Raw genomic sequence first — 19,888 nt, 5'->3', positions numbered from 1 at the left:
CGGCGCCGGCATCACTGGTGTGGGCAACCGGCTGTGACAGTTTGCGGCTTCACAGCCGGGTACGCACTGCGCATGCAGGGAGGGAGGGGGAGAGGAGAACTTCCGCTCAGGGCGCCGCGGCGCTCCGAGCCGAAGTGGGAGCGGGTACCTGTCAAAACTAGGTACCCGCTACTCCCCCAAAAAAATTACATGCCAAATGTGGCATGTCAGGGGGTTAGAACCACCTAAAGCTGAAGTTCCACTTTTGGGTGGAACTCCGCTTTAAATTGAATTAACCGGTCCCTTAAAGAGATCAAGTATAGAAAGGGGGAATCCCACACATCCTCCCAGTCATCATCTTCCAGATCAGGTATATCTAACTGACAACTAGTCCTAAGTCTCTCCGATGGCAGGAGAGAAACCGAAAGAAGGTGAGAATACAGTCTGGAGATGGGCCTCTCCGAGCAATCAGACCGCACAGCCGTCTCTAGTTAAAACTGCACAATCAGCGCACCTTTCCTCTAAAACTGAACATAGAAGGCATGGGAAAGTTGACAATAATGAAATATATATGAATTGGGTATGTTAAAAGTCTGGCTCAGTGAACACCAAGGTAATAATTCCCGACCATCGACAATCTGCAAAACCAGTTTGATATTATATTTAGTCCACATTATTGGGTCTGAAAACTTATAAAACTGGGGAAGGGTGGGACTCAACCACAAAGGGGCATTCAAGGAAACTGCCCCCCTTGGATAACACTCACATCTCAAGCCCGCATCCCAAGCACGAATAGGGGTAAGCATAGAAGGAGTTAAGTTATAAAGGTGCCCCGGAACTCCTAAATACAGTGCCTTGCGAAAGTATTCGGCCCCCTTGAACTTTTCGACCTTTTGCCACATTTCAGGCTTCAAACATAAAAATATAAAACTGTAATTTTTTGTGAAGTTTGTGAGGAATCAACAAGTGGGACACAATCATGAAGTGGAACGAAATTTATTGAATATTTCAAACTTTTTTTAACAAATAAAAAACTGAAAAATTGGGCGTGCAAAATTATTCAGCACCTTTACTTTCAGTGCAGCAAACTCTCTCCAGAAGTTCAGTGAGGATCTCTGAATGATCCAATGTTGACCTAAATGACTAATGATGATAAATAGAATCTACCTGTGTGTAATCAAGTCTCCGTATAAATGCACCTGCACTGTGATAGTCTCAGAGGTCCGTTTAAAGCGCAGAGAGCATCATGAAGAACAAGGAACACACCAGGCAGGTCAGAGATACTGTTGTGGAGATGTTTAAAGCTGGATTTGGATACAAAAAGATTTCCCAAGCTTTAAACATCCCAAGGAGCACTGTGCAAGCGATAATATTGAAATGGAAGGAGTATCAGTCCACTGCAAATCTACGAAGACCTGGCTGCCCCTCTAAACTTTCAGCTCATACAAGGAGAAGACTGATCAGAGATGCAGCCAAGAGGCCCATGATCACTCTGGATGAACTGCAGAGATATACAGCTGAGGTGGGAGACTCTTTCCATAGGACAACAATCAGTCGTATACTGCACAAATCTGGCCTTTATGGAAGAGTAACAAGAAAGCCATTTCTTAAAGATATCCATAAAAAGTGTTGTTTAAAGTTTGCCACAAGCCACCTGGAAGACACGCCAAACATGTGGAAGAAGGTGCTCTGGTCAGATAAAACCAAAATCGAACTTTTTGGCAACAATGAAAAACGTTATGTTTGGCGTAAAAGCAGCACAGCTAATCACCCTGAACACACCATCCCCACTGTCAAACATGGTGGTGGCAGCATCATGGTTTGGGGCTGCTTTACTTCAGCAGGGACAGGGAAGATGGCTAAAATTGATGGGAAGATGGATGGAGCCAAATACAGGACCATTCTGGAAGTCTGCAAAAGACCTGAGACTGGGACGGAGATTTGTCTTCCAACAAGAGAATGATCCAAAACATAAAGCAAAATCTACAATGGAATGGTTCGCAAATAAACATATCCAGGTGTTAGAATGGCAAAGTCAAAGTCCAGATCTGAATCCAATCGAGAATCTGTGGAAAGAACTGAAAACTGCTGTTCACAAACGCTCTCCATCCAACCTCACTGAGCTCGAGCTGTTTTCCAAGGAGGAATGTGCAAAAAACTGAATTTTTGTAAAATCTTACCTGTAAAATTCCTTTCTCTGAGTGCTCCGACAGTCGCCGCCACCTCTAAGTCATCACCGTTGGGTATTGACTTCCGCTCCGCAGGAGTAGCTAGGCATAAAGACTTAGTCAAAAGAACAAAGGCATTTGCATATACACACCCATGGGGGCTGTCCCATCTGGTCAATACCCCCCTGCAGTGACCACTCCCAACTCAGTTTGGTAGCATAGCAGTAGGTAATAAGAACACAACCCCAAAAGAGGGGCGGGGGCGGCGACTGTCGGAGGACGGAGAAAGGAGAAAGGAATTTTACAGGTAAGATTTTACAAAAATTCAGTTTTCTCTTACGTCCTCCGACAGTCGCCGCCGCCTCTAAGTCATCACCGTTGGGATGTCCCAAAGCAGTATAGACATGAGGGGTAAGAGACGCAACAGTAGAAAAAGCAACGCAGTACCCACATCAGAGAAAGGAATCTTAAGCTGGATACACACTATCCAACTTTTGTGGTTAGATTTTCTTCAGATTTACCTTTTCTATGTTGTACAAAGGCCGGCCAGATTGCATACAAATGGAAAGTGTTTAGGTTTGACCTCATATTACATGGTTTTGGTAAGTCTAAAGGAAAAAGTCTTCAGAAAATCTTATAGTGTGTATGGCCCATTACATGCACCGTAAGAGAATCTTCTGGGCAACAGAAACAAAGCTCAACAGGAGCAACAGCCCAGGAAAGCAAATACCAACAGCCAGGGACCCATAAAAAAACAAGGGTCCTTCATGGCACTGCCGCACTGAGAACCTTGCTTTCAAAAGAGGCATCAGCTGATGCCAGAACATCTACTTTGTAGAACTTGGAAAAAGTGTGCACCGACGACCAAGTCGCAGCCTTGCACACCTGGACCACCGAGGCCCGATGCCAATAGGCCCAGGACGCACTCACAGATCTGGTAGAGTGCGCCTTAACAGGGAAGGGTGGAACCCGTTCCTTTAAGGCGTAAGCCTGTTCAATGGTCTGTCTGATCCATTTGGCAATAGTCGCTGCAGACGCAGCCCTGCCCTTCCGAGGTCCCTCAGGAAGGACAAAGAGTGAATCCGTCTTCCGAAAGGATTCCGTAGACGACAGGTAAACCCTGATCGCCCTGACAACATCCAAGGAATGCAGAGCAACCTCCTTAGGATGCTTAGGCTTCGTACAAAGTGAAGGCAGGACGATGTCCTCATTAATGTGGAACTCAGAGACCACCTTAGGAAGAAAGGAGGGATGCAGACGCAAGACCACCTTACCCCGGTGAATCACCAAGTATGGAAAACGGCAAGATAACGCTGCCAGTTCCGACACCCTGCCAGCGGAAGTGATCGCCACCAAAAAGGCAACCTTCTTAGACAGCAGAGGCAACGATATATCCCGAGTGTTTTTAAAGGGAGTATGCTGTAACACGGACAGAACCAACTTCAAGTCCCATGGAGGTAAGGGCTCCTTCCTGGGAGGAGCCAAATGTCGCACACCTTGAATGAAGGTGCGAACCAGAGAATGGGACGCCACAGGGCATTGGAAGAGAATAGCAAGTGCGGACACCTGGCCCTTGATCGTGGCCAGCGCCAGACGCTGGTCCACCCCAGACTGGAGGAAGGCCAACACTCTCGACACCGAGTACGAGCGAGGGGAGAACCCCCTGGACTCACACCAGGCGAAATAAGCCTTCCAGGTACGGTAATATATTTTACCAGAAGAGGTTTTTCTAGCCTTGACAAGGGTAGGGATGACCTCAGAGGAAAGCCCCCTGTCCCTCAGGACCTGGGTATCAACAGCCAGGCCGTTAAAGCCAGCGACTGTAAAGCAGGATGGAAGATCGGACCCTGAGACAGGAGATCTTCCCGCAGAGGCAGTCGCCACGGAGGCGCCACTGCCAGGTGAACAACATCGGCGTACCAGGACTGGCGTGGCCAGTCCGGAGCCACCAGAATCACCAGGTGCGGTTCCGAGACTAACCTGCGGAGGAACCTGGATAGCAACTGAATCGGAGGAAAGGCATACATCAGACGATACTGATGCCAAGGGGCCACTAACGCATCCGAGGCGTCCGCTAGCGGATCGCGCATTCTTGCCACGAACCTTCCCACCTTTCGGTTCAGCCGAGATGCGAACAGATCCACGTCCGGGGATCCCCACTTCGCATTTGGAAGACCTCCGGGTGTAGGGACCATTCCCCCTGGTCCAGTGTCTGGCGGCTCAGATAGTCGGCCTGCCAATTCTCCACACCCGGAATGTGAACTGCTGAGATTGCCGGGACATGAGTCTCGGCCCAAGACGGAATGTCGTTCACCTCCCGGGCCACCCGAGCACTCCTGGTGCCCCCTTGGTGGTTGATGTAAGCCACCGTGGTAGCATTGTCCGTCTGTACCCGGACAGGACGGCCCCGAAGACGGTCCGACCACTGGAAGAGACAGAGTTTTATCGCTCGCAATTCCAGCACATTTATCGGGAGGGAGGACTCCTCCTCCGACCAAGTGCCCTGGGCAGACAGGTTGTCCAGGACTCCACCCCAGCCCGACAGGCTGGCATCCGTGGTAATCACCGTCCACATCAACGGACGGAAGGACTTGCCTTCCGCCACCGACGGGGACTGGAGCCACCACAGAAGAGCCAATCTGGTCTGACAACTCAATGAGACACTCAGATCCAGGGACTGAGGCAGTCTGTCCCAGCTGGCCAGGATCTCCACCTGGGGAGCCCGCGTGTGAAACTGAGCAAAGGGTATCGCCTCGAAAGGCCGACACCATCAACCCCAGGCCCCGCATACAAGTCCTGAGTGACGAGGATGGGTTGTCCCTGAGGGACCTGAGCTCCCCGATCGAATGATTTCCAGAACCCACCTGTCCGAAATCTGGAGCAGGGTTGGAGGAAACCACGCAAACGTCCCCCCACCCCTGAAATGGGTGAGGGCGCCCCTTCAGGCAGAGGCGGACTGATCCCCCGAGCCGGCATTGCCTGACTTCTGCTTACCCGCCCAGGGCTTCTTCTGACTGCCCTGGGCCTTGAAGGGCTTGCCCTTGGATTGGTTCTGAAAGGCACAAAAGGACCCCTGAGTGGATCTAGGCGCAGAACCCCGCTTGCCTCGAAAGGACTTGTTCTTCGGGTACTGGGGCAGCAAAGTGCTCTTGCCCCCCCCCGTGACGCCTTTCCCCAGGGTATCCAACGCCTCGCCAAAAAGGCGAGAGCCAGCATAGGGAAAATCAGCAACTGTTTTCCGCGAGGACTGATCAGCCGACCAGCTCTTCAGCCATATCAGTCGCCGGTTAAGCACCGAGACACTAGAGAGGCGTGCTACTAAGGGGGCCTCATTTAAGGCCGCATCACACAGATACATGATTCCTTTGTGGATTTGATCCACCATTTCCAGCCGGACAGGCGGAACATCATCAGACACGAGGTTGCTCCTAAGCACCTTCGTCCAATCGGCCACCACCTGAGCCACCAAAACGGACGCGAAAACGGGTCTGAGCAACGAGCCCGCCACCGTATAGGAATGGTGGGCTAGAGACTCCAACCGCCGGTCCGTGGGATCCCAGAAAACCGGGGGATCCTCAGAAGGAACCAAGGTAGCCTTGTTTAACACGGCCACAGTGAGATCTACCTGTGGAGGCACACAACATCGTGATTCCGTAGCCGGTGCAAAGGGATAAAGCAATTTGAACCAACTAGGCACCAGGAATGGACGTTTTAACGTGCGCCACATTTCATTAACAGTGTAATGAAACTCAGCGGGGCAGGGAAAAACCTGCGCCGACTTGCGGGTCCTGTGCGTCCCAAACGAGGACACAACGCCCAGAGGACTGGGCTCATCCTCCAAATGTAGTGTTTCTTTAACAGAAACAATTAATTCATCCATGGTCGCCCGCTCTTCAGGCGACCCCGGGGAGGAGGTATCAACCCCTTCCACCTCTGCCTCCCCCTCAGACCCCAGCGGGTCCAAGGATGAGCGAGACCCTGAAAAGGGCACGCTTGCAGCAGCAGCCATATCACCATCTGAATCAGAGGAGAGAGACAATCTGGGCCTCTTTTTAGCAGCACGTTTAGCCATCAGCATTTCCATATTTGACACCAAGGTCGTCACTACAGCGGCCAAATCAGGTCTCAGAGGGGCCACAGGAGAACTGGGGACCCCACCAGAGCTGGGGGGAATTTGCTGTCCTGAGAATCCATTGCTCAAGGTGACAAAACAGTGCAATAAAGTTTGTACTGCCCCTTTAAGACCGCTGCGGAGTGCGCAGCCCACCACTACAGCTACAGTGACAAAGACCCCCAAACAGAAGAAGAAAAAACTGAGCCAGAAGCGACAATACAGAAAGATATTGAGAGCGATAACCCGCAGAGCCCCGCAGAGTGTTGCCACCGATGTCCTGCTTCAGAGGAAAAGGAAGTGCTGCTAGAGTAGGCTGAACTTATAGGCTGCATGACTTAGGGAAAATGGCTGCCCCATAGGATTGCATGGAAGGCTCCGCCAAAATGGCCGCCGGACATGCGGTCGGAACGATCGTTCTGTTACCGCAAAATGGCGGCGGATGGCGCCAAAACAGCATGTAGTATTGCCCATAGAGAAGCCAAACATGCCTGCCCATACCTAAAATGGCGGACCGTGCGGTTTTACCCCGCCGCGGCCACCACACACACAGTCTGCACCCCCAACAAGCACCGAAGTGACACAGGGAAGGGGACCCCCAAAAACAGACAGCACCGCAGCGCATGCACAAGCGATCCCCGCAGGGACCGCATCAGGGAGTCACACAGGCACAGACATGGGGGACACACAGCAACACAGGTCTGCCACCCCAGACAGAGGCCCCACACAGAAGTACTTACCTGTACCAGATGGCGTGGAAAGCCACTGTCCTCATCTGACAGGGAGTGCCGTTAGCCAGGGACATGACACTGCAGCATCGCAGATGTGACCAGTGAGGTAGCCACCTCACGGCTGCATCCCTGCTGCGAGCAGGGATGGGTCGTTCATAATGCCAGGACGAACCATGGCTGAACGATCGATGGCGGGCTGGGGGTCCATCTGACCCTGGAGAACCAGGGCGGTCGGTCCGAATCCCAGCACCGCTTAAATCCATCTTCTTCCGAAGAAATGACTAAAAACTAAAGCTGAAAAAAGAAACAGCTAGTAAAGTAAGAGAAAACTGACATTTTCAAAGAAAATCAAATAAAAGATAAGGTAGGCTGAGACTGTAGCCCCAGGTAAATCCTAACTACTCCTGACGCTAGGCAGAATGAAACTGAGTTGGGAGTGGTCACTGCAGGGGGGTATTGACCAGATGGGAAAGCCCCCATGGGTGTGTATATGCAAATGCCTTTGTTCTTTTGACTAAGTCTTTACGCCTAGCTACTCCTGCGGAGCGGAAGTCAATACCCAACGGTGATGACTTAGAGGCGGTGGCGACTGTCGGAGGACGTAAGAGAAATTTCAGTCTCTCGATGTGCAAAACAGATAGAGACATAACCCAAGCGACTTACAGCTGTAATCGCAGCAAAAGGTGGCACTACAAAGTATTAACTTAACCACCTCCCGCCCGCGCTATAGCCGAAAGAGGGCTACAGCGCAGGCTCTAATTTCCGGGAGGCCGTCTTTATACGGCCTGCCAGTAACAGGCTCCCCGCACGCTACCGCGAGCGCGCATCGGGGAAAATCTGTGTCGGCCATGTCCCTTGGACACAGCCAATCACAGATCGTGGTGAATGGCCAATCCCAGCGGCCATCTGCCACGTGATCGGAACGTCCAATGAGAGATGATCTCAAATGTAAACATATGAGATCATCTCTCATTGCCAGCTCTCCTTCCTCACACAGAGACTGCGTGTGAGGAAGAGGTGAGCTGATCAGCGGTTAGGGGACACAGAGAAATGTAATCAGGGCACTGATCACCAGCGCCCTGATTACACAAGAGGAAATAAAATGCCATAACTGCCCACCATCAGTGCCCACAGTGCCCGCCATCAGTGCCTGCCATCAGTGCCCACAATCAGTGCCCATAGTGCTGCCAGTCAGTGCCCATCAGTGCCTGCTCATCTAGGCACTGATGGGCACTGACTAGCAGCACTATGGCCACTGAGTGTGGGCACTGATGGTGCTGCCCATCAGTGCTCATCAGTGCCACCCGTCAGTGTCCATCAGTGCCACCCATCAGTGTCCATCAGTGCCGCCTCTCGGTGCCCATCAGTGCCGCCCGTCAGTACCCATCAGTGCCACATCTCAGTGCCCATCAGTGCCACCTATCAGTGCCACCTATCAGTGCGGCATATTAGTACCTCCTCATCAGTGCCACCTCATCAGTGCCCATAAGTGCCACCTCATCAGTGCCCATCAGTGCAGCCTATCAGTGCCCATCAGTGCCACCTCATCAGCGCACATCAGTGAAGGAGAAAATTTTATTTTCCAAATTTACTCACAGAAAATAAGAAAAACTTTTTTTTTCAAATCTTTCTGCCTTTTTTCTTTTTTTTGTAAGAAATACAAAAAAAATACCACCAAAAGAAAGCTCTATTTGTGTGAAAAAAAAATGATAAAAATTTCATATGGGTGCAGTGTAGCATGACCGCACAATTGTCATTCAAAGCATGAGAGCGCTGAAAGCTGAAAATTGGCCTGGGCAGGAAGGGGGTGAAAGTGCCCTGTAGGCAAGTGGTTAAGGGGGCTGAATAATTTTGCACGTCCAATTTTTCAGTTTTTTATTTGTTAAAAAAGTTTGAAATATCCAATAAATTTCGTTCCACTTCATGATTGTGTCCCACTTGTTATTGATTCTTGAAAAAAAATTAGTTTTATATCTTTATGTTTGAAGCCTGAAATGTGGCAAAAGGTCGAAAAGTTCAAGGGTGCCGAATACTTTCGCAAGGCACTGTAAAAGGAACCGGAGCGCCTCCAAGGAGTTCAATACCACAGCCTCCAACCGAAAGGATTACTTGCATCAGGACTAAGCCACCATACAGCTGTAACAAATCGGGTGGCCAAATAGTACTTATGCAAGTCTGGGAAGGCCAGGCCACCCTGGTCCCAGGGGCGCATCAAGGTAGACCAAACAAAAAATTTGGTGCAAAACACCTATCTCCTGCGCTCTGAGAGGTAATCTTCTAACCACATCCAGCCACACTCATGCGGCTACCGAAGACTTTCTACTTGCCTTTGCTTGGATACTTCGGCCTTGCAGCCCCTTTTCAAGACCAGAGTAGTCTGAGACCAATAAAATCAAAAAACAAACACAAGGGCGCACTGGCCTAGTGCATTATCCTCTATAAGAGCCGGTTCACACTACCGCGACCAGAAAGTCACCCCATAAAGGAGCGACTTTTTAGCGCGACTTTAGCACGACTTTGAAGAGACTTTTGAAGAGACTTTTGAAGAGACTTTTGAAGAGGCTTTGAAGAGACTTAAATGATAGGCGACTTTGTCTGTGGGGAATGCCTGAGTAATCGTTTTCTTCCTGGAAAGTCTGATCACAGTCGCTTGAAAATAGATAAGGATCCGACTTAGAGGCGACTCCCATTGAAGTCTATGTGCACAAGTCGGATAGAGGTCGCCTTGAAGTAGTACAGGAACCTTTTCTGAAGTCGGAGCGACTTCAGTAGTGCATATTAAGACGGCTCTCATTCATTTATATTAAATTTGTAATGACAAGCGACTTGGGGCGACTTGGTCGCACAAGTCGCGTGCCAAGTCGGAGTAGTGTGAACCGGGTCTAAAGGTTTTATTGAATAAAAGGTATAAAAATACTCACAAACGGAGTCTTGATAAAAGCATATCAAATGGATACAGTTCCAACCGCATCAGAACAAGTTATAGCGTCCTCTGAAGCTAGGCTTGCGCGTTTCGAGGCATCGCATCTTCCTCAGAGCCCCTGAGAGAGCCCATCAAGGTAGCCATTTTGTATCTATAATTTTTTGGCCCCCATAAAAAGGAGGAGAAAACCTGGTTAAGCTTTACAAAAACTTATTTTGGAATCCATTGAGGACAATGCCTAAACATATATATCATTCTCGGGAGAATTTCCATTTTTACCAAGTTGATGCGCCCCAATAACAATAACGGTAAGTCTTCCCATGCCTTCAGTCTCAGCCACATGTCTCCCAATACTGGGGACAAATTCAATGGAAGAAAATCTGAAGCCCGCCGAGAAATCACCACTCCCAGATATTTAAAACCTTCCACCCACTGTAATGGAACATCGGGGGGCTGAGTTAGTGCCTCCAAATCAATTGGAAACAAAAGATCCAGTCCAGTTGACTTTAAGACCATTGACAAAAGAAAAGGAGTTCAATACCTGAAGGGCCCCCTGTAAGGAAGATCTAGCATCATTCAAAAACCTATATCTAGTGAGGCCACCACCCGGGAACCCATATTAATATACTGTGCATGAATATTAGTGTATAATTGACGCAGGTTCACAGAGGCATATGAGAGAGAGAGAGATAGAGAGAGAGAGGCATGTTTAGTCCATGGAATATTTCATATTTTGCCACAAGTTTCGGGAAAATGACAATTTGTTTTTTTGTTTTGTTTTTTTTTTTTTTTTTTACACAAAATTCTCTTTGTACTTCTTTGGAGCGTATTGCGTCCCGCGATTTTGTTTGCGCGATGTTGCCGCGATTCGGCAGGCGGAAATCGCGGCAACATCGCTCGGCGTTTGGGAGGCTATTGCAAATCAATGGGCAACGCTAGGCGTCCCGCGATTTGCAATAATTCTCCGGATCGCGGGCGGAACCGCGGCGGTTCTGCCCGCGATCCATACGCTCACATGTGAACGGAGCCTTAATGATATATTGCTCACACATACATACCATGAATATACCATCAAATGAAACACCAAAATACATTCTGCTGCTTCTCCTGAGTATGGAGATACCACATGTGTGAGACTTTTTGGCAGTCTAGCCGTGTACAGGACTCCAAAAACCAATTACCGCCTTCAGGCTTTCTAAGGGTGTAAATTGTTGATTTCACTCCTCACTACCTATCACAGATTTGGAGGCCATGAAATGCCAAGATAGCACAAAACCTCCCCAAATGACTCTTTTTTGGAAAGTAGACACCCCAAGGTATTTGGTAAGATGCATGGTGTGTTTTTTGAGACTACCAAGAGATGTTGCAAAATTACAAATGTGGGTTAACTCTAAAAGTTTGCCTGCTTTCAGGATGCGTTACTGATTTTTTTTTTTAACAAGGAAGACAAACACTTTAGACACTTCAAAATGTGTGCTCAACACATGAAAAAACCCTTATAGTATTTTTGACTCATTTAGTGTGCATTTTTGAAGCATTGCAATTGAATTCAAATTACGGAACCTACTTGCAGCAAAGCCTAGAGAACATGCCCTAAAATTCTTAATGCAATGCAAAATAACACTAATAGGCAAGTATAGACTGTTCCTCCTACGTGCCAGTGTTTTAACCGGTTCCGGACCACCCACCGCATATACACTGCGGCAGTGTGGCCCTGTGATCCTTCTATGTAGGATCACAGGTCTCTATGGTCATTCCATAAGCCCCACCCCCTTAGTTAGAATCACTCCCCTAGGCTCACATTTAACCCATTGATCACCCACAGTGTTAACCCCTTCCCTGCCAGTGTCATATTACAGTAACAGTGCATATTTTTATCACTGATTATTGTAGTAATGTCACTGATCCCCCCCCCACCCCCAAAAGAGTCAAAATGACAGTTAGGGGTCGGATCGGTCTGCCATAATGTCGCAGTCCCGCAAAAAATCACTGATCGCCGCCATTACTAGTAAAAAAAAAAAAAACAATAAAAGTGACATAAATCTTTCCCATAGTTAGTAGACGCGATAACTTTTGCGCAAACCAATCAAAATCTGCTTATTGCAATTTTTTTAACCAAAAATATGTAGCAGAAAACAAATTGGCCTAAAATGCTAAAAAAATTATTTTTTTTTTTTTTTGAGAATGTTATATAGCAGAATGTGAAAAATACAGTTTTTTTTTTTTTTTTTTTTCAGAATTGACGCTCTTTTTTTGTTTATAGCGCAAAAAATAAAAAAAATTGCACAGGTGATCAAATACCACCAAAAGAAAGCTCTATTTGTGGGAAAAAAGGACATCAATTTTATTTGGGTACATCATCGCAGGACCGCGTAATTGTCCGTTAAAGTAACGCAGTGCCGAATTGCAAATTATGGCCTGGTCGTTAAGGGGGAAAATCTTCCGGTCCAGAAGTGGTTAATTACCTCGCACGTTGGCAGGTGCCAAGGAGGCATTAAACACGTAGCTAAAACACTTCTTTGCCACATCTCTAACCCTATGAATAAGGCCTACAGTGTTTTGTTTTTATTGATGGAGGGCTTGCTTTTCGTGCAATGTCTGCTTTTTGATGCAGACTGTCATAACTTATATAAACCAAAGGAGATTTCTGCGCTATGTATAAGAAAAAATTAAATAAATAAATTAAATATCTGTGACAAAAAGAGAAAGCCGCATACACAGACCTATAGAAAAATCCAAAACAAAATGTGCATAACGTGTAGCGTTAACATAAAAAAATACTGAAATCAATATCAGGTGTATGACAATAATTCAAGAAAGTCCATATAAGAGTCCTTAAATGAGAAAGGAATACATACGAAAAAGTTGTCAAAAATTGTAGAAGAACCACAAGTCCCAACAAGTGGATAAGGTGTATGACAATAACTCAATAAAGTCCATAAAAGAATCCTTAAATGAAAAAAGAATACATAGGAAAATTGTGCAAAAAAATTGTAGAGGAACCACAAGTCCCAGTAAGTGGATAGTGTCCAAACGCTTCACACCATGGATGGAAGGAGATCACCCGTGAGAACATATAAAATGGCTGCTTACCAGAAACATATGGCCATCCAACCTAATGGAAAGGCCACAAGCGCTTCTCAGAGGAGGTATGCAGAAACACCAGATATCAATCCTCAGGATGTACTCATAAACGGACACATGCAGGCCATGTATATTTTAAGGGATAAAGGAGGCACATAGCGTAATACTGTATACCACTAAAAGCAAGTTTATTAAAAAAGGTGCACTCACATATTTGAAGATAAAACAAGCATATCCAAAATTCCAAGAACCGCTGATGTCAATGGAAACCGCGGCGTCCCGCGTTCGCACAAACAGTAAGAAACCAGCAAAGGGGAAGTGGTGATGTTATGTCTGGCACCGCTGAACGCGTTCCATCATAGGTTGACGTCGTCTGGGGCGTGGTTGCCAGACATGACCTCCACGCCTATTTATATCCCCCGCTATGTAAAAAACGGGCAGCGTACATGCCGCCCAACCACAGCCACTGAGGGCGGAAGTGCCGCATCATATATACACGCAAGGGCTGATGTGATGTCAGATGACCAAGTAGTCTTAAAAATATGTCAGAGCCGAATGAAGGACAACAATAACAATAAAAAGGACTTCCGGTGACACATAAGAGCAAAAGGGAGAGGGTCCAAACTGCTGACACCAGGGATCTTCTATTATAATATGTGAAGCTCACATTGAACCCTTCGCATTGTATGTCCTCGGACCAAATAGTAAATATAAGAAACGCTCCACCTAGTGGTGGAAAATTATATAAACAATGACACAAAATAAAAATAAATAAATATAAAAGAAAGGGGCTCTGTGAATATGATGCAGCAACTCCAAAGACCCCTGCGTGTGGTTTAACCAACAACAGCATAATGAAGAATTACATCAAAAGAGCTCTATACTACACAATATAAATGAAATATAAAATATGTAAATAAATAAGAACACAAAACCAAAAAAAAGAAAAAAAAAAAGGGGGACAATCAACTATTATTAATAAAGCAGTTAATGACCCACTCCACGTTTAAACCATGGGGGACAAATGTTTTTAAACTATAAATCCACCGTGTTTCGATGCGAGAGATCTCCCTTTTGGTATTAGATCCCCTCCAGTGGGGAGTAAATTTGTCAATGGCAACAAAAAATGTATTGTGAGGGTTCCTTTGGTGACACAGGTCATAGTGTTTAGAAACACTATGACCCGGGAACCCTTTTTTAATATTTCCAACGTGTTCACCTAAACGTATTTGTAAAGTTCTCATAGTGCGGTCCACATATTGTTTGCCGCATTTGCATTGGAGCATATATACAACATTTTTGGTAGAGAATGTAATAAAAGAATTGATGGTAAATTCTCTACCAGTTTGTTGCGATCAAAATTTCTCGATCCTCCTACCATTAAAAGAACGAAGGGCGCAGATGTTACATTTTCGGCAGGGGAAAAAACCTTTTAGTTCGGGGAAGAAAAGAGGCCTTGAGGGTCTATCAATGACATTATGTGCTATTTTGTGTCTCAAAGAAGGGACACCTCTAAAAATAACACTAGGTTAATCAGGTAGTGCTGGACCTAGTACACGGTCATTCTTCACCACAGACCAATGTTTCCGAATAATGTTTTTAATTAGAAAGTGTTGAAGAAAAGGAGGTGACAAAAGAATTTTAGAAAGAGTCATTAATTTGATTTTTTTCGCATACTGGGTGTCAATGGTGTAGTTCTGTCGATATTAGCCACCTCTCTAATGGTTTTATCCATGCTATCATAACTATAGCCCTTGTCTAGAAATCTGGACTTCAAGTCTGAGGCTTGTGACAGGAAATCCCCAAGATAAGTTCCAGCGCAAACGCATGAACTGACCCTTGGGGACTGCCTTTACCCAGGAATCATGTTAACAACTATCTGTAGGGATGAAAGCACTGCAGTCTGTTTTTTTGAAGTGCGTAGTGGTGATTATCTGATCCCCGCATAGAATCAAGTTCAGATCCAGAAAGGTCACCTGTGCTGTACTACTGAAGCAATCCAGCTTAATGCCTCTGTTATTCCTATTCAGATCTTGCATGAAGGAATTACGGGACAACTGGTCTCCATCCCATAGGAGGAGGATGTCATCTATGTACCTCCGCCACAAAACAAGTTGTGGCAGACGGTCCCTAAAGATGACCTCCTCCTCCCATCTGGCCATAAAAAGGTTTGCCAGACTTGGAGCAAACTTTGCTCCCATTGTGACACCGCGATCTTGTAGATAGAAGATGTTATTAAACCAGAAAAAATTATGTGTCATTGCAAACTTCAAAACCTCCAGAATAAATGATTTTTGTTCCCCTGCCAGAGAGCTTTCCGTGTCCAAATAATAACTGGCTGGTTCCAACCCTTGTTGGTGGGAAATAATGGTGTACAGCGACGCCACATCAGCTGTAGCCATAATTAATCCCTCCTTCCAAACTACCTCTTGCAAGATGTTGAGAGCATGGGTGTATCTTTTAGATACGACTGCATCTTTGATACTATAGGCTGCAAAAATTCATCGGCATATTTGCCAATGCGGGACCAGAGGGACTCAATCCCACTAATAATGGGACTTCCGGGGGGTTTAACGGGATTTTTATGAACATTAGAGAGAAAGTAAATAACCGGTAAGCGTGGAGCAGAAGGGATGAGGTATGCCTTTTCTTTTTTATGTAGAATACCATCATCATAAGCCTTATTGATCATTAGTTGGAGTTCCCTCTTAAATTTGGTTGTGGGATTTCCTTATAAAATTCTGTATGTGTCCCTATCACCTAAGATGTTGTTCATTTCCAAAACATAGTCTTCCTTGTCCATAATGACAATCCCTCCCCCCTTATCCGCAGGGCGCATAACTACATATGTCCTTTTTATCACATAGTTTTTGCTGGCCAATTTGTAGGGCATTGTTTTTGGGGGGTTTATTGATTTTAATCAGGTCTATGTCGTTAAGGACAAGGTCCCTAAACACTTGAATAGAGGGGGATATTTTAACAGGAGGATTGAACAAAGAGGCATTTGCAAGGAAAGTATGTTAATCTATTCTCACCATTGATCATGGTGCGGGTAGGATTAGAGATGAGGTATCTTTTGATGTTTAGCTTTCTAGTATATTTTTGCACATCCATAAAAGTGTCGAATTTACTCAACACCTTGGGGGGGCAAACTTAAGACCACGGTTGAGGACTAACTGCTTCTACTACGAGAAGACAGTTTTAGAAAGATTAAAGATACCCACATCTCTTATACCTGTCTTCTTTTTTGACCTTGTGTGCCTCCCCCCTCTGGTCCCTCTCTTTGTTCTATGTTTCTTTTGTTGTTTTGGTTGCCCCTGGAAAAATCCCCTGAGTGGTATTCACCATCCTGTTGATATCAGGGAAAAGGTCTAGAATATTGGGGAGGTTCCCGGTAGGGATGATCTCCTTGCTGGTATTGATCCCTCTCTCGATTACACCCTCGATTGGGGGTATCATATGGGTGGCGGGTAATTACCCTATTATCAGAAGGGCACTCCCAACCATCGTCCTCAAGGGGAGCATATCTATTGTAAGTAGAAACCCCTTCCCCCACGATTAGGTGTGTGGGTGGAGTTACCGTAATTCCTATTTATCTGGAAAAATCATCATGTTGGTTACTATAAGGGGCAGGATATTGGGATTTTCCTCCTCCCTTTGAAGACTGAAATTGTTTATTCTGAGGAGGGTAGGTGTCCCCCCCCCCCTTCCAATTTCCCTTTGTATTGGTCTTGGGGATAGCCTAGAACAGGGCTTCCCAAACTTTCTTGGGACAAGACCCACTTCTGAATACAGTTATTTTTCGGGACCCACTTGCTTGTAATAGAATATTGTAAAGCGCTACAGAATTTGTTGGCGACTTGGCGCTATATCAATGCTAATAATAATAATAATGCATATTTAGGGAGGGGGATGTTAAATTAAAAATATAAATTTACTACTTTTCAATTCATTATTGAATACACTTGCCAGATTTTCTAAGTGAGGGGTCAGAAACCTGTGGCATGTGTGGCATATAAGCGGAGTTGTAAGTAATCAGCACCCTCATTGACAGTATAAGGCAGGCAGATGACAGAAATCAACCACCCCAGGACAGTGATCCGCAGGCTATAAGGCACTCACCCTCCTTCCTCTCCCAGCGGTCCACAGTGAAGGTGAAGCTCCTGTTTGCCCTCTCCAGGGCCCAGCACACCTCACACAGAGTCTCCATGATGAGGAGCTCCATGCTGGTCTTGTTGTCCTTGCTCTTCTACTTCAGATCCTCTACTGGGGTCACAGAAGCTGCCATGAACTCCTGACACCGCCGAGCCACCTAGTCCTCCTATGACACCGAGGCTGCTATCTCTGCCCGCTATAGCTGAGAGAATCCCACCACCAGTCTAGCCACCACCGCTGCCGCCAGCAGGACTGAGGAGCTGGCACTGCATCCCATGAACATATCCTACATAACAGCCCACATACCTACTCACTGATGCAAGTATCCTCCTCGCGGGAAATGCAGACCAGCCTCCATAAACTGCGTCGGTGGGGTCCTGAATCCATCGCATGTTTGACTGCTCTGACTCTCTAATTTGCGCAGGCTCGCACAGCACATTTTAAGCGGGCATGCTCTCAACGATTTTCGACTCAGCGCGACCCACTCAAACACAGCTCGCGACCCACCAGTGGGTTCCGACCCACAGTTTGGGAACTCCTGGCCTAGAAGGTATCTCCATAGGCTCCCCTTGAGTGGGGATAGTCTCTGGGGTATTAGAAACTCTAGTTGCTTGCCATTTGAATACTAGATTACCCATGGTGTGTATTTTGAGACTGACAAGAGATGTTGCAAAATTACAAATGTGGGTTAACTCTATAAGTTTGCCTGCTTTCAGGATGCGTTCCATAACAACAAATGCTGCCAAGACGCCACCACCTGTTTTCTGACTTTTATTTTTTCACAAGGAAGACAAACACTTTAGACACTTCAAAATGCGTACTGAATACATGAAAAACTCTTATAGTATTTTTGACTCATTTAGTGTGCATTTTTGAAGCATTGCAATAGAATTCAATTACGGCACCTACTTGCAGCAAAGCCTAGAGAACATGACATGCCCTAAAATTCTTAATGCAATGCAAATTAACACTAATAAGCAAGTATACACTGTTCCTTCTACATGCCAGTGTTTTAATCAGTTCCAGACCTCCCACCGCATATACACTGCGGCAGGGTGGCCCTCCTGCGCGAACCACCGTAGGGCTACGTCAGTCGCACGCCACCACCGGCGTGCTCCCGCCCCCCACTCGGCAGCGTGGACTTCGATGCACGGGGCAGGCGGCTCCGATTGCTACCTGACACCCGCAATCGCTCCCCGCTGAGAAAGAACGGTCAGCTGTTGTAAACACAGCTGACCGTTTTTCTCTCTGGAATGAACACAGAGCTCCTGTGATCCTTCTATGTAGGATCACAGGTCTCTATGGTCATTCCATAAGCCCCTCCCCCTTACAGTTAGAATCACTCCCCTAGGCTCACATTTAACTCATTGATCACCCATAGTGTTAACCCCTTCCCTGCCAGTGTCATTATTACAGTAACAGTGCATATTTTTAGCACTGATTACTGTAGTAATGTCACTGCCCCCCCCCCCCACCCCAAAAGAGTAAAAAATGACAGTTAGGGGTCTGTCCGCCACAATTTTCGCAGTCCCGCAAAAAAAAAAAAAAACGCAGATCGACGCCATTACTAGAAAAAAAAACCAACAATAAAAATTACATAAATCTTTCCCGTAGTTAGTAGACGCAATAACTTTTGGGCAAATCAATCAAAATACGCTTATTGCGATTTTTTTTATACCAAAAATATGTAGCAGAAAACAAATTGGCCTAAAATGTTAAAGAAATTTTGATTTTTTTTGAGAATGTTATATAACAGAATGTGAAAAATTATTATTTTTTTCAGAATTGTCGCTCTTTTTTTGTTTATAGCACAAAAAAATAAAAATCGCACAGGTGATCAAATACCACCAAAAGAAAGCTCTATTTGTGGGAAGAAAGGACGTCAATTTCACTTGGGTACAGCATCGCACGACCATCCGTTTAAGTAACGCAGTGCCGAATCGCAAAATATGGCCTGGTCATTAAGTGCTTCCGGTCCAGAAGTGGTTAATTACCTAGCACGTTGGCAGATGCCAAAGAAGCATTAAACACGTAGCTAAAACACTTTTTTTGCCACATCTCTAACCCTATAAATAAAGCCTACAGTGTTTTGTTTTTATTGATGGAGGGCTTGCTTTTCATGCAATGTCTGCTTTTTGACTCTTCCATTATTAGTCCTTGGCAGCTAAAAGAAATACTCCACCCTGCAGACCTCTACAACCACATCTGCGTTCTACCTGCAGGGTAAAGGAAAAATAGACATTCCATATGCATTTCTATCATCTAGCTTATGTTAATAGTGTCATTTTGTCTGATATTTTTTAAACATACTGTCATAACTGCATGAAAATCACAGGAGACAAATGGAAAGTAAAACAATACCTCTTGCAGCGCTCGCTGTCCACAGTAGGAAGAGGTAAGCTTCCATGTCTCTGCTGCCACAGCTGCTCCGGAAGAATACATACGCGTCTGTCCGTCTGGATCACGGTGCTTCTGCCCTTGTTTTTACATCGATGCGTTTATCATGGTGTAGCATCGCGCACAATGCTTTCCTTTACGCTGTAGTGTGTCATACTTGGCGGTGCCCTGGATGTGTGTATAGGTGGGTGAAATCACGCTGCGACAACCTGTAGGCGCAGTCAGTTCAGCAAAGGGCAAGGATGATGTAGCGTAGCGTGTATTCGTTATGTACAGAAAGCCGCACGGCTCATCTAACCCTATATGTATCAATGGAGCTGCCCTCTGAAGATGATACAAA

General features: G+C 46.1%; 1 protein-coding gene across 1 annotated transcript in view; it reads right to left on the bottom strand.

Annotated features, from left to right (window-relative positions):
- The window catches only part of TMEM132A (transmembrane protein 132A), a 669,669-nt gene extending 650,071 nt beyond the window's left edge, over positions 1–19,598 (bottom strand). The window contains exon 1 of the mRNA XM_082267409.1: positions 19,513–19,598. Within this exon, the coding sequence (XP_082123535.1) occupies positions 19,513–19,558 (46 nt within the window). The 5' untranslated portion in view covers positions 19,559–19,598. The remainder of the gene's footprint in view (positions 1–19,512) is intronic.
- Between the last annotated feature and the right edge of the window lie 290 nt (positions 19,599–19,888).

This window comes from Pelophylax lessonae, assembly GCF_965119305.1.
Source record: "Pelophylax lessonae genome assembly, chromosome: 9".
Lineage (NCBI taxonomy): Eukaryota > Metazoa > Chordata > Amphibia > Anura > Ranidae > Pelophylax > Pelophylax lessonae.
Note: the sequence above shows the minus strand (reverse complement) of the source record. Positions and strands in the feature narration are given on the sequence as shown.